We start from the raw sequence: 16,022 nt of genomic DNA, 5'->3' as shown, positions 1-16,022 counted from the left end.
GTTGAGTCAGAAAGAGAAAAACAAATGTTGTATATTGACACATATATGTGGAATCTAGAAAAATGGTACTGATGAACATATTTGCAGGGCTGGAATAGAGACACAGACATAGAGAACAGACTTGTGGGCACAGCCAGGGAAGTAGGGGGATGAATTGAGAGAGTTGCATTGAAACATCTACATTACCATATGTAAAATAGATAGCTCATTATACAAACCATATGTGTAACACAGAGAGCTCAACCCTGTGGTCTGTGATGACCTAGAAGAGTGGGATGGGGTGGTGGGGGAGGGAGGTTCATGAGGGAGGGGACATATGTATACTTGTGGCTGATTTCCTTTGTGGTGTGTCACAAACCAACGTAGCATTGTAAAGCAATCATCCTCCAATTAAAAACAGCTGAAAAAGCATTGACTAAGATGGTATTTCAAGAGAGGGAATTGAGGTCACTAGGTTTTAAATGTCTTCTGTACAGCTCCATCTTGGTGTTTGTCATTGTGCTCAAAACAAAGTTGACTGAAGAAATTAATTGGTGGTGAATAAATGAAGGGGGTTCATATATCCCTGAATCTGTCTGGTCACCACCTAATTGAGTACCTTATTTCTGGTACTGCTAGGCATATTATCTTAGCTATTTTACAATACTCTCTAAAATGAAGAGATATAAAACTTGTTTTATAGGGACCTTCTATCAATAACACTTAAAGTAATATGTAGACATCAATACCTTAATTCCAAGCTACCTTGTTATTAAAGATATACAGGAAGAAGTGAAAACAATATTTTGCTATTCTAAATTAGAATCATAGTAAAAATGTATATATATACTCATATATCTATGTTATATATATTCTTATGGGAAAGAATGTAGTTTTCACTTCGCAAATAGCACTTACAAACAAGAATGGTATTACATAGTGGTATGAAGGCAAATTAAATACCAACTTTTTAAGCCTATATACATCCTTTTGTAACTTGAAGAAAATAAGTATTCATTCAAACCCTGAGTTTGGATTCTTAATATAGATTTTGTTTTCATTACACAAATGATTTAACCAGCTTTGAATTTATCACTATGCGAAGCACCCAAGACCAAGTGCTTGGGTATCAGGGAAGGTACAGGAAAACTGGGAGGGAGGAGTTCTCTGAAGATCTGACTATGCTGTTGGCCCCATGAAGGTAGGAGAAGTGGATGAGGGAAAGATCCAGAGTGATGAAGGTGGGCCAGCCATGGTGTGAAAGGCAGAAATACTAGAAGTCCCTGGAACCTGAGTTTAGAAAAGACAGCCTGGTTAGTTGTTTGGGAAGATATTTAGAAATGTATTATTAATTTTGGCTGCCAAGCATTTGCACATCCTTCTATGTTTAAAGAATTTCCCCCGTCATTATGTGTTTAGGAATCCCCTCATAGAACTAAAGTTATTAGACATTTTGCTTTTGCTGTCTTCCATTCATTAGAAGGAGCAGTAGGTCCAGCCCACAGTCAAGGAGAAGGAATTCTAGAAGGGCATGAAAACCAAGACGTAGGAGCCACTGGGGGTATTTTAGAGGCTGCCTACCACTGTGACCTTGGCCACTTAGCCACAGAGCTTGATTCTGTCTCCCCAAATCCCCAAGATTTGGGGAGGGATTCAGTTTCCTATTAATTTTCCTTTCTGCTTGCAAGTGTGATTCTTTACCGATACAGATGGTTAGCTGCCCTAGCAGCTCTTATCAGGCCGCTGGGCCATGCCTTCTGGTTATTTACTTTTTCTTTTTCTGAATATAAATCTGGAAATGTAGAAAAGGAGAAAATAGCTATCATCCATAGTGCTGTTACCCAGAGATTTGTACTCTTAATAATGGACCATATTTCTTGCCAGAGATTTTCCTTCAGTTTTTATACATCACTGAGATCATAATGAGCATGTACCCTTTTGCCATAGGAATTCCCCCTTGTTTTCCAAAAGCCCCTGATTCCTGAAGTATGTTAGTTGTGAGGGGTACGCTCCAGCTGGGCAGGCATATCATTGCACTGTCCTGTCATAAAAACTGGCCTGCTCTGTGCAGAGGGGATCACCAGCAGGAGGGAAGGGCACTTTGAATCTGCTCAGGAGAACAAACTGCTCTAAGGACATGGGATGGACATGTCCTTAGACATGTCCTTAGGACATGATGCCTATTATGGCAAGTCATTATTCTCAAACAGAAGCCTGGTCTGACTTGCATTTGTTAATATAGTAAGTACCCCTAATTGTTGTTTTTCAGTTGCTGTCGCATCCACCTCTTTGTGACCCCATGGACTGCAGCACCCCAGGCTTCCCTGCCCTTCACTGTCTCCCGGAGTTTGCTCAAACTCATGTCCATTGAGTTGATGATGCCATCCAACCATCCCATCCTCTGTAGTGCCTTTCTCCTCCTGCCCTCAATCTTTCCCAGCTTCAGGGTCCTCTCCAGTGAGTCAGGTGGCCACAGTATTAGAACTTCAGCATTAGTCCTTCCAGTGAATATTCAGGGTTGATTTCCTTTAAGATTGACTGGTTTGATCTCCTTGCTGTCCAAGGGACTCTCAAGAGTCTTTCCCAGCACCACAGTTCAAAAGCATCAATTCTTTGGTGCTCAGCTTCCTTTGGAAGTAAGAAAAATGCCTTTTCTTTAAAGTCTCTTCCCCTTTTGTTTTGTCCCTAATTCAAGCAATCTGCCTTCAAGTCAGTCTGAAGTAAGGAATAACACATTTTATTTTCATTTTTCAATTTTTAAAAATTATTTTTAACTGTGTTAAAATACAGCATAAGACTTACCTACCATCTTAACCATCTTTATACCGTCTTAAGTATACAGTTCAGTAGTGTTAAATACTTTCACATTGCCTTGTACAGAAAGCTCTTTCCTTGCAAACTGAAACTCCATAGTCATTAAACTATGCTCCCCATCCTCCCAGCTTCAGGAGACCACTGTTTTACTTCTTGTTTCTATAAATTTGGCTACTCTGGGTACCTTATATAAGTGGAATCATATAATACTCTGTTGTGACTGGCTTAATTCCTTTAGCCTAATATCCTCAGGGTTCTTCCATGTTGTAGCAAGAGTCAGAATTTCCTTACTTTTTAAAAGCTGAGTAATATTTCAATGTATGTATACCACATTTTGTTTATCCTTTCATCTGTTAGCAGACACTGGGTTATTTCCACTTTTTGGCTATTGTGAATTTTCATTTTTGTTTTGTATTTTATTTTTTAACTGAAGTACAGTTAATTTATATTATACTAGCTTCAAGTGTATAACATAGTGATTCAATATTTTTATAGATTAGACTCAATTTAAAGTTACTATAAAATAATGACTATTTCCCTGTGCTGTACAGTATGTCCTTGTAGCTTATTTTATACATAGTATTTTGTACCTCTAATCCTCATACCCCTATCTTGCTGAATTTTCATTTTTTAAAAATTTATTTATGGCTGCACTGGATCTTTGTTGCTTTCTCTAGTTGTGGTGAGTGGGGACTACTCTTCACTGCGGTCTGTGGGCTTCTTATCATGGTGGCTTGTGGTGTTGCAGAGCACGGGCTCTAGGTGTGAGGGCTCAGTAGCTGCCCTGAAGCATGTGGGATCTTCCCAGACCGGGAATTGAACCTGTGAATAGCAGGCAGATTCTGAACCATAGGACCACCAGGAAAGTCCCTGAATTTTCATTTTTAAATTGGGTGTTGTGTTTCATTTCAGGGCAAGAAGCTGCCTTACCACCTTGGAGATGATGCCGAAGAAGGAGAAGTTTCTGATGAAGACAGCGCAGATGAAATTGAAGATGAGTGCAAGTTCAAGCTCCATTATGTAAGTTACAGGCTTGGCCATAATTTTTACCCTCCATGTGCTATAGTAAAAACTGCTGCTGTGCTGGAATATTCACAAATATGGTGGCTGTAGTGTAGAAAGTATATGTATTGAATTACATTGTGTGCTGGCACACAGGACTCCCAAATGTTTACTGAGTGACTGAGTCAAGGATCGTTGCGTCTTAGAGTTGGAAGGAGTCTTAGTGATTAATCCATTTGACCCTCTCTCCAGGGACCAATTCCCTTCTATTCCAACTTGGTCAAAACTCTTCTATTCCAACTTGGTCAAAACTCAAAGTGACTGAGTCAAGGATCGTTGTGTCTTAGAGTTGGAAGGAGTCTTAGTGATTAATCCATTTGACCCTCTCTCCAGGGACCAATTCCCTTCTATTCCAACTTGGTCAAAACTCAAATTGCAGTTGGAAATGTCACTGTCTGGTGAAATAAACTGGCTTTAGCATTGTCTCCCTGCCTCCCGCTAGCAGCCCCACCATGCTGCCATTCAAAGCTGGCTCACAGAACCCAGCTGCAAAAGGATCTGCTTCTCTAGAATGCTCGTCCCCTCCCTGAGACAATGCAGCTTGGACCAGAAGATCTCCAAGTTCTTCCAGACAATGAGACTCTTGGCTAAAACTTTAATTTGCCACATGTTAGACAAAATGGCAAAGAGCAGTTTGTCACCTGCATGTGGCTTCAGACTTCTGTCCTAGAACAAGGAGCTCTGTTTTTAAACAGAGCAGCACCGTTTAGCCAGGTACCCCAGTGGAAATGCAAACCTGGAAGAAATGTAGGGCTTACAGACCTCCCTATCCCCCATCCCTTCTTGACCACCTCCACCTTCTATAGCTCACATGATTTCCAGGATCATGTGATGATCTGAGAGTAGCACCTGCTCATGTTAATTTGTTGTAGAGTTTACAATTTCATTTCTATAGAAAAGTAGTATTTCTCTAGATGTCAGAACTATTATCCTACCTCCTAAAAAAGAAAATATTACACAAAATCTTCTAATTTACAGTATTGCCCTGAATTCAATTATTACATCATTAAAAACAGTCTTCTTTCTTCGAGATAATAATAATGGCAGTGGCTTCCTATAGGTATTAAAGAGAGCTGGTATTATTTTCGAAGAGGGCAAGAGCTTAATGACAACTGAAGTCTCAGTAGATAGTTCTTTCTTGGTGTTAATGCATTTTAGAAGGGATGACATGGACAAGATTCAGCCTTGAAATGAAAAGGAAAAATTACCATCTGTATTAATCTATTGCTTTTTAATAGTTTTTATTAGCTCAATTAAATACCATGAATAAGGCTATGGTTACAGAAAATTAAATAGATTTACATAAGTGAAAATACAGTTAATATTTTAGTTTCTTTGCTTTTGCTCTTATAGCTACTTGCCATTTTGGTAATTACTTGTGATTATAGGTAATCTAGTTCTTTTTCTAAGCTTTATTTTATAGACTAGATTTTTGTCTCTGAATTTCAGTATCTTTGCCTCTTTTTTTTTTTTGAACATAGACGTAAAAATCTTTAATAAAATTCTAGCAAACAGAATCCAACATTTTTTTTTCAATGCTGAATTTTTTTTTATTTTTAAACTTTACATAATTGTATTAGTTTTGCCAAATATCAAAATGAATCCACCACAGATATACATGTGTTCCCCATCCTGAACCCTCCTCCCTCCTCCCTCCCCATACCATCCCTCTGGGTCGTCCCAGTGCTCTAGCCCCAAGCATCCAGTATCGTGCATCGAACCTGGACTGGCATCTCGTTTCATACATGATATTTTACATGTTTCAATGCCATTCTCCCAAATCTTCCCACCCTCACCCTCTCCCACAGAGTCCATAAGACTGTTCTATACATCAGTGTCTATTTTGCTGTCTTGTACACAGGGTTATTGTTACCCTCTTTCTAAATTCCATATATATGCGTTAGTATACTGTATTGGTGTTTTTCCTTCTGGCTTACTTCACTCTGTATAATAGGCTCCAGTTTCATCCACCTCATTAGAACTGATTCAAATGTATTCTTTGCCTCTTGTCTCCACTTGTTCTCTTGGTTGCCAGCCTCAGAGTAGTCCACAGTTTGGAAGCAATAAACAGAGTGTTTATATTTATTTATTTATTTGACTACACTGGGTCTTTGTTATGACTCTTGGGATCTTCCATTTTCATTGTGGAATGTGAACTCTTAGGTGCGGCATGTGGAATCTAGTTCCCTGACCAGTGATCAAACCCAAGCTTCCTGTGTTGGGAGCACTGAGTCTTAGCCACTGGACTACCAGGGAAGTCCCAAGGAAGGAACAGTCTTGGCCAAGTTATGTGTTTAGGGAATGTAGTTTTTCGTGAAAAAGAGTGGTGGAAATTTAGCTACTATTACAATAGTACTTATTGCTCTGAGGAAACCCATTATTCTCGTTTCTAAATCCACCCAATAGTATAAAATTTCTTCTAATGTCAGTGAGCCTTCTAACTTTCTAAGTTAAATATCTATAATTACAAAAGAGAATTAGCTAAGGTGTTATGGAAGCAAATCAATTACTTCACTTGTGAAACTATCCATCTGGGTTCCTCTCAAGCTTCATAATCTCTTGGTTGATGTCTAGGCATCCATATAGGTAGACAGTTTAGAACATGAGTCCATAAAGATAGACATGACCTTTCACTTGGATTCTTTGATTTGGGCCAAAGTGAATGTGAAGAGCACCTTACCTATAACATTTTACAGGTGTCTCTTTGTTAGACTTTAGGAGAGAAAATATATGCAGAAACCAACATTCTAGCAGAAAGAGATAAGATTTTTACTCATCCTTTTCAGATCTGTTTTCTCTATTTTTGAGCTCCTCTGAGAAGAGGCAGTACTGTATTTAGAAAGCCAAAGCATTATCCTGCAATCAGTCAATTTCTAGTTTAGTTGTCAGCAGAGGGCTCAGATGCCTTATCTGAGTGTGGAATGTAAATTGCCTGATCTAAACCGAGTGATCAGATTTCTACAAAAGTGGATGTACTGTGCATAGTTGGTATGAAACCAATAATTACCTTAGAGGAGGTTCTTAACCTCAAGTTGGAGTTAACAGAATGTGGTTAGATTTATAAGTTATATCTGAATTATTGCAACAGATAAAGATTTTTAACTTAGCATTCAGGGATACTGAAATGCTAGTTGTCTTGGGGCTTATGCAGGATTCATTTGCACACTCGACAGATTTTTATGGAGGTGCAGCCAGTGTGCTGTAGACATTGGGGCACATATCAATGAACAAAAAAGAACAGCCTTTGCCTCTGTGGAGTCTATACCTTGGTGGGAGGAGGGAAGACAGACAAGAAACAAAGCAAATAAGTAGCACGTGTAGTAAGCAGTGATAAGTAATAAGGGGGAAAGGGAGAGAAGAAATGAGTAGAGGGTCTATGGAAGGTTTAGATGTGAGGGCCAGGAAAGGTCTCACAGAGAAGGTAACACATGGGCAAAGACTTGAAGGAAGTGAAGTTAGCCATATTGATATTTGAGGAATGTTCCAGGCAGAGGGCACAGGAGATGCAAAGATCAGAGGCAGGATTTGCAGCTCGCCCAGCTTCACCTTGAGGTTAGAAGCAGGGTGGAAGGCAGGACCCTCATGCTGGCCCTCCTTCTCCTCTTAGTCTACTGTCTAAGGAATTCAAACCTACACCCACACTGAAAACTTTCGCTCTTTTAATAAATGCTTTCTGTTGTTGAATTAATTGAATCCTTTAGGCATCTGCCCTATTATTTTGAGGCTTCAGCCATAGAGAAAATCTGGCTTATGATGTAATAAGCCATAGATAAAGCTGATGTGTTCAGTGACCCAGGAAGCACACAGATCAAAGACTCGGGGGACAATTTCCTTTCAGCCACAGAGCAGTAATCTAACAGATGTGATTCAATGAGGCCAGCTCACCATTATTCATCTTTTGGGGGTCCTCTAATGTCAGTGTGCCTTACAGACTTTCTAGCCCATATTTCAACCTTACAGATTATTTTACTCTTCTGCTGAGTTATTTGATACCTTTTCTCCCCCTGCACTCTCTGAGGCTGAGTTCAACCGGTTTCTTAAGCACAAATATCAAACTGTCACGTATGTAAAGCTTATCCTGTGAACACCAAGCTTTCCAACAAGTTTAAGTGAGCCTTTGTAGAGTAACATGCAACCACTTTTTGTGTCATATGAATACCCCCAAATCATATTTACTCTGTGTATGTCTCGCAGTAAACACTTTAATAGTCTGCTGCCTTCCTACCACCTTAGATTGAGCTTCTTTCATAAGTTATTCATTGTATGATTTGAGCCATTTTGAGGAGGATTAAGAATCTTGTTGGTTGAAGACTTGTCAGCGCTCAGGGAAGGGATGAATTCCCTCATGATGTTGTGAGATCCCTGTTACTCAGTAAATGCCCATGTGCCAGGCCTGCTGTTGCATCCTGGTGATAAAGGGTGAGGAGTGGAAGGAGAGTTGAAAATTCCAGTTATTTTTTAATATGTGATACAACTTCTTCCTCCTTGCCCTGCCAGAGAGTTCAGGTAATGAACATTTAATGTCTAGTGTACAGTATGTGTTATCTACGTGTATATGTAGATATTTCTCTTATATTTATAAGGTATTCAGTTCAGTTCAGTTCAGTCGCTCAGTTGTGTCCGACTCTTTGCGATCCCATGAATCACAGCACGCCAGGCCTCCCTGTCCATCACCAACTCCCGGAGTTCACCTAGACTCATGTCCATCGAGTCAGTGATGCCATCCAGCCATCTCATCCTCTGTCGTCCCCTTCTCCTCTGGCCCCCAATCCTCCCAGCATCAGAGGCTTTTCCAATGAGTCAACTCTTCGCACAAGGTGGCCAAAGTACTGGAGTTTCAGCTTTAGCATCATTCCTTCCAAAGAAATCCCAGGGCTGATCTCCTTCAGATTGGACTGGTTGGATCTCCTTGCAGTCCAAGAGACTCTCAAGAGTCTTCTCCAACACCACAGTTCAAATGCATCAATTCTTCGGCGCTCAGCTTTCTTCACAGTCCAACTCTCACATCCATACATGACCACAGGAAAAACCATTGCCTTGACTAGACGAACCTTTGTTGGCAAAGTAATGTCTCTGCTTTTGAATATGCTCTCTAGGTTCGTCATAACTTTCCTTCCAAGGAGTAAGCGTCTTTTAATTTCATGGCTGCAGTCACCATCTGCAGTGATTTTGGAACCCAAAAAATAAAGTCTGACACTATTTCCACTGTTTCCCCATCTATTTCCCATGAAGTGATGGGACCGGATGTTGAGCTTTAAGCCAACTTTTTCACTCTCCACTTTCACTTTCATCAAGAGGCTTTTGAGTTCCTTTTCACTTTCTGCCATAAGGGTGGTGTCATCTGCATATCTGAGGTTATTGAGATTTCTCCCAGCAATCTTGATTCCAGCTTGTGTTTCTTCCAGTCCAGCGTTTCTCATGATATACTCTGCATGTAAGTTAAATAAGCAGGGTGACAAAATACAGTCTTGACGTACTCCTTTTCCTATTTGGAACCAGTCTGTTGTTCCATGTCCAGTTCTAACTGTTGCTTCCTGACCTGCATATAGGTTTCTCAAGAGGCAGATCAGGTGGTCTGGTATTCCCATCTCTTTCAGAATTTTCCACAGTTTATTGTGATCCACACAGTCAAAGGCTTTGGCATAGTCAATAAAGCAGAAATAGATGTTTTTCTGGAACTCTCTTGCTTTTTCCATGATCCAGCAGATGTTCGCAATTTGATCTCTGGTTCCTCTGCCTTTTCTAAAACCAGCTTGAACATCAGGAAGTTCACGGTTCACATATTGCCGAAGCCTGGCTTGGAGAATTTCAAGCATTACTTTACTAGCGTGTGAGATGAGTGCAATTGTGCAGTAGTTTGAGCATTTTTTTGGCATTGCGTTTCTTTGGGATTGGAATGAAAACTGACCTTTTCCAGTTCTGTGGCCACTGCTGAGTTTTCCAAATTTGCTGGCATATTGAGTGCAGCACTTTCACAGCATCATCTTTCAGGATCTGGAATAGCTCAACTGGAATTCCATCATCTCCACTAGCTTTGTTCATAGTGATGCTTCCTAAGGCCCACTTGACTTCACATTCCAGAATGTCTGGCTCTAGGTGAGTGATCACACCATCGTGATTATCTGGGTCTTGAAGATCTTTTTTGTACAGTTCTTCTGTGTATTCTTGCCATCTTTTCTTAATATCTTCTGCTTCTGTTAGGTCCATACCATTTCTGTCCTTTATCGAGCCCATCTTTGCATGAAATGTTCCCTTGGTATCTCTAATTTTCTTGAAGAAATCTCTAGTCTTTCCCATTCTGTTGTTTTCCTCTATTTCTTTGCATTGATTGCCGAAGAAGGCTTTCTTATCTCTTCTTGCTATTCTTTGAAACTCTGCATTCAGATGCTTATATCGTTCCTTTTCTCCTTAGCTTTTTGCTTCTCTTCTTTTCACAGCTATTTGTAAGGTCTTCCCAGACAGCCATTTTGCTTTTTTGCATTTCTTTTCCATGGGGACGGTCTTGATCCCTGTCTCCTGTACAATGTCACGAACCTCAGTCCATAGTTCATCAGGTACTCTATCAGATCTAGGCCCTTAAATCTATTTCTCACTTCCACTGTATAATCATAAGGGATTTGATTTAGGTCATACCTGAATGGTCTAGTGGTTTTCCCTTCTTTCTTCAATTTAAGTCTGAATTTGGCAATAAGGAGTTCATGATCTGAGCCACAGTCAGCTCCTGTGGCTTGTTTTTGCTGACTGTATAGAGCTTCTCCCTCTTTGGCTGCAAGGAATATGATCAGTCTGATTTCGATGTTGACCATCTGGTGACGTCCATGTATAGAGTCTTCTCTTGTGTTGTTGGAAGAGGGTGTTTGTTATGACCAGTGCATTTTCTTGGCAAAACTCTATTAGTCTTTGCCCTGCTTCATTCCATATTCCAAGGCCAAATTTGCCTGTTACTCCAGGTGTTTCTTGATTTCCTACTTTTGCATTCCAGTCTCCTATAATGAAAAGGACGTCTTTTTTGGGTGTTAGTTCTAAAAGGTGTTGTAGGTCTTCATAGAGCCGTTCAGCTTCTTCAGCATTACTATAAGGTATTATCTTCTGAAAATTACTATTACTGAGAACTCAACTATTCCTTGTTTTCTTTAATTTTTATTGAAGCACAGTTGATTTACAATGTTGTGTTAGTTTCTGCTATACAGCAAGTGAATCAGTTACACATATGCATATATCCACTCTGTTTTAGATTCTTTTCCCATATAGATGGGTAGAGTTTTAAGTAGAGTTCCCTGTGCTATACAGTAGATTTTAATTAGTTATCTGTTTTATATATAGTAGTGTATATATGTCAATCCCAGTCTCCAAGTTTATCTCTTTCCTCCTTGTTCCCCCTTGGTAACCTTGTTTTCTACAATTATTCCTTGTTGGTAATTCATCTTCCCTTTCTATTCTAAATGTTCTGTGACTTCACTAGTAAATGACTGGGAGTTTATTTTTCTTAGCACTCAGTGTTCACTTCTTACTAGAGAACTTATGTTTTCTTTCATTCTAGAGAAATCTCAGCCATTTTTTCTTTGAATATTGTTTTTATGCCATTTCATCATTTCTCTTTTTCTGGCAGTACAATTAGATTTAGGTTCGAGTCTTAGTTTATTCTCTGTCTTAATTATCTGTCAATTTTTCTTTAATGTTTTATTTATGTCTCTGCTGATTCTGGGTACTAGCTATAGTATTATTTTCCAATTCATTAATTATCTCTTTGGCTATGTCTGATCTAGAGTTTACCCCGGCTATTCTTTTCATTTCAATGACTATATACTTGATTTATAACATTTTTGTATTGTTTTTTCATAGATACTTGTTTTTATTTTACTCTATGGCTTCTTAGTTTCTTGTTCTTTTTATGAGACTATTTCTTTCTATCTTTGAGCATCTGAACATATTTAATTCAAAGTGAGTTTCCTTTTCATGTGTTGGTATTTTTGGCACTTCATCTTAGCATTAGTCTTCCACATGAATTTTAGAATTTCGAGTTGAAGGTTCAGTTTTCAGTGGAATTTTTTTCCCGCTTCCATTCTCCTCCTCTATTTAACGTGCTTCTCTAGTGGTATGGAGATTGCTTCCACTTGAACTCTACGCACCACTCCACCTGGCACCCACACATATAAACACAGCCTACCTGTGTCCCAAGTTCCTAACTGGACCTTACATTGATTGATTGGAGTTCCCTGCCACTGGAGACGTTGAAGATATTTCCCATTCAGTCACCAGACAAGTGAACATTTTGGTTGTCTTCTTATTCTTAACTCTTTTGATATTCAATTTCAAATCTTCCTCACAGTAGTTTTTTTTATTGCTTCCTATTATAAGTGAGGGGCTTCCCAGGTGGTGCTAGTGGTAAAGAATTTGCTTGCCATTACAGGCGACATAAGAGACACCGGTTCAATCCCTGGGTTGCAAAGATTCCCCCGGAGGAGGGCATGGCAACCCATTCCAGTATTCTTGCCTGGAGAATCCCCATGGACAGAGGAGCCTGGAGGGCTACAGTCCATAGGGTCGCAAAGAGTTGGACATGACTGCAGCAACTGAGCACGCATAAGCCCATACGTAAGGCTTTCATTCCCGCTTTCTTCACCACCTTGGTTTCGTGTTGTGAGGCCAGCTCTAATCTCCCAAAGCATGTGGAGCACCTTTAGTTTCTATTGTACTATAAAAGCTAAAGTCTTGGTCACCTTTGCCCTCTGTGGATATGGAGCTCACACATTTATGATCTGCAGTGATCTTGTTTATTTTATTTTTTTGATAAACTTATGACTTTTCTCTTTGTTTTTCTATCATTGGAGCAGGGAAGATATCAAAGCATGGAGGTACACTGTTGTATATAAACTCACATGTATGTACAGATGTATGAACCCAGACATATTCATTTTGAACAGTATTTTTTGTTAAAGTATCTAAAGAGTGGTTGCTAATATATTTTAGAATGTATGCTTAATAGCTCCGAAGAAACATTACCTTTTGCTATTTGCCTGTCATTGTACTGTTATTTTTTTATACCTAAGCTAAATTCAGCTTTTAAATGTGAAAAATTTGTTGAAAGCTTATTAGTACCAGCACTATGCTAATATACAATTTCTCTATTCAGATATAGGTCAATGGAACTATAGGATAGAAAGTCCAGAGATAAACAACACATCTATTGTCACCTAATCTCTGACAAAGAAAGCAAGAATATACAATGGAGAAAAGATAGTCTGTTTAATAAGTGGTGGTTGGAAAGCTGGACAGCTATTAATACATGTAAAAGAATGAAATTAGAATACTCCCTAACACCATACACAAAAATAAACTCAAAATAGATTAAGTACCTAAATGTAAGATTGGATACTTTAGAACTTTTAGAGAAAATCATAGGAAGAATACTCTCTCACAGAAGTCGCAGCAATATCTTTTTTGATCCACCTCTTTGAGTAATGAAAATAAAAGCAAAAATAAATAATGGGACCTAACTAAACTTAAAAGCTTTTGCACAGCAAAGAAAGCCATAAACAAAACAAAAAGACAACCCACAGAATAGGAGAAGGTATTTGCAAATAAATTGACTGACAAGGGATTAATCGCCAAAATATACAAACAGCTCATGTAGCTCAATGTTAAAAAAACAAACAACCCAATTAAAAAGTGGACAGAATATCTAAAGAGACATTTCTCCAAAGAAGACATACAGATGGCCAAGAGTCACATGAAAAGATGCTCAGTATCACTGATTATTAGAGAAATGTAGATCAAAACTACAATGAAGTGTCACTTCACACCAGTCAGAATGACCATCATAAAAAAAAAAACAAACCCTACAATAAATGGTAGAGAGGTAGTGGATAAAGGGGAGCTTTCCTACACTGTTGCTGCTGCTAAGTTGCTTCAGTCGTGTCCAACTCTGTCATTGTGACCCCATAGACAGCAGCCCACCAGGCTCCCCCATCCCTGGGATTCTCCAGGCAAGAACACTGGAGTGGGTTGCCATTTCCTCTCCAATGCATGAAAGTGAAGTCGCTCAGTCATGTCTGACTCCTAGCGACTCCTACACTGTTGATGGGAATGTAAATTGGTGCAGTTCAGTTCAGTCCCTCAGTCATGTCTAACTCTTTGTGACCCTATGGACTGCAGCACTCCAGGCTTCCTTGTCCATCACCAACTCCTGGAGTTTACTCAACTCATGTCCATTGAGTCGGTGATGCCATCCAACCATCTCATCCTCTGTTGTCCCCTTCTCCTCTTGCCCTCAATCTTTCCCAGCATCAGGCTCTTTTCAAATGAGTCAGTTCTTCACATCAGGTGGCCAAAGTTTTGGAGTTTCAGCTTCAACATCAGTCCTGCCAGTGAATATTTAGGACTGATTTCCTTTAGAATGGACTGGTTGGATCTCCTTGCTGTCCAAGGGACTCTCAAGAGTCTTCTCCAACACCCCAGTTCAACAGTATCAATTTTTCGGCACTCATCTTTCTTTATAGTCCAACTCTCACATCCATACATGACTACTGGAAAAACCATAGCTTTGACTAGACGGACCTTTGTTGGCAAAGTAATGTCTCTGCTTTTTAATATGCTGTCTAGGTTAGTCATAACTTTCCTTCCAAGGAGTAAGCATCTTTTAATTTCATGGCTGCAGTCACCATCTCCACTGATTTTGGAGCCCAAAAAAATAAAGTCTCTCACTGTTTCCCCTTCTATTTGCCTTGAAGTGATGGGACCAGATGCCATTATCTTAGTTTTCTGAATGTTGAACTTAAGCCTACTTTTTCAGTCTCCTCTTTCACTTTCATCAAGAAGCTTTTTAGTTCTTTTTCACTTTCTGCCATAAGGGTAGTGTCATCTGCATATCTGAGGTTATTGATATTTCTCCTGGCAATCTTGATTCTAGCTTGTGCTTCTTCCAGCCCAGCATTTTTCATGATCTACTCTGCATATAAGTTAAATAAGCAGGGTGACAATATATAGCCTTGACATACTCCTTTCCCAATTTGGAACCAGTCTGTTGTTCCATGTCCAGTTCTAACTATTGCTTCCTGACCTGCATATAGGTTTCTCAAGAGGTAGGTCAGGTAGTCTGGTATTCCCATCTCTTTGAAAAATTTCCGCAGTTTGTTGTGGTCCACACAGTCAAAGTCTTTGGCATAGTCAATAAAGCAGAAATAGATGTTTTTCTGGAACTCTCTTGTTTTTTCAATAATCCATCAGATATTGGCAATTTGATCTCTGGTTCCTCTGCCTTTTCTAAAACCAGCTTGAACATCTCAAAGTTCACGGGTCATGTACTGTAGATTGGTGCAGCCATTATGCAAAACAGTACAGAGGTTCCTTAAATAAATACTTAGGAATATATCTACCTAAAGACACTAAAGACCTATATATAGAAAACTATAAAACACTGGTGAAAGAAATCAAAGAGGACACTAATAGATGGAGAAATATACTATGATCATGGATTGGAAGAATCAATATAGTGAAAATGAGTATACTACCCAAAGCAATCTATAGATTCAATGCAATCCCTATCAAGCTACCAACGGTATTTTTCACAGAGCTAGAGCAATTTCACAATTTGTATGGAAATACAAAAAACCTCGAATAGCCAAAGCAGTCTTGAGAAAGAAGAATGGAACTGGAGGAATCAACCTGCTTGACTTCAGGCACTACTACAAAGCCACAGTAATCAAGACAGTATGGTACTGGCACAAAGATAGAAATATAGATCAATGGAACAAAATAGAAAGCCCAGAGATAAATCCATGCACCTATGGACACCTTATCTTTGACAAAGGAGGCAAAAATATACAATGGAGAAAAGACAATCTCTTTAACAAGTGGTGCTGGTAAAACTGGTCAACCGCTTGTAAAAGAATGAAACTGGAACACTTTCTAACACCATACACAAAAATAAACTCAAAATGGATTAAAGATCTCAATGTAAGACCAGAAACTCTAAAACTCCTAGAGGAGAACATAGGCAAAACACTTTCGGACATATATCACAGCAGGATCCTCTATGACCCACCTCCCAGAATATTGGAAATAAAAGCAAAAATAAACAAATGGGATCTAATTAAAATTAAAAGCTTCTGCACAACAAAAGAAACTATAAGCAAGGTGAAAAGACAGCCTTCAGAATGGGAGAAAAT

The 16,022-nt window shown here is 39.2% G+C and overlaps 1 protein-coding gene across 1 annotated transcript in view; it reads left to right on the top strand.

Moving 5' to 3' along the window:
* Positions 1–16,022, top strand: part of PLCH1 (phospholipase C eta 1) — a 252,287-nt gene that overhangs the window by 185,938 nt on the left and 50,327 nt on the right. Inside the window, exon 15 of the mRNA XM_086391373.1 lies at positions 3,706–3,813. Within this exon, the coding sequence (XP_086247499.1) occupies positions 3,706–3,813 (108 nt within the window). The remainder of the gene's footprint in view (positions 1–3,705; positions 3,814–16,022) is intronic.

This window comes from Bos grunniens, chromosome 1, assembly GCF_055505025.1.
Source record: "Bos grunniens cultivar Pamir isolate PY7600 chromosome 1, Bosgru_T2T1.0, whole genome shotgun sequence".
NCBI lineage: Eukaryota > Metazoa > Chordata > Mammalia > Artiodactyla > Bovidae > Bos > Bos grunniens.
The sequence above is the reverse complement of the archived record's forward strand: the minus strand, read 5'-3'. Positions and strand labels throughout refer to the sequence as shown.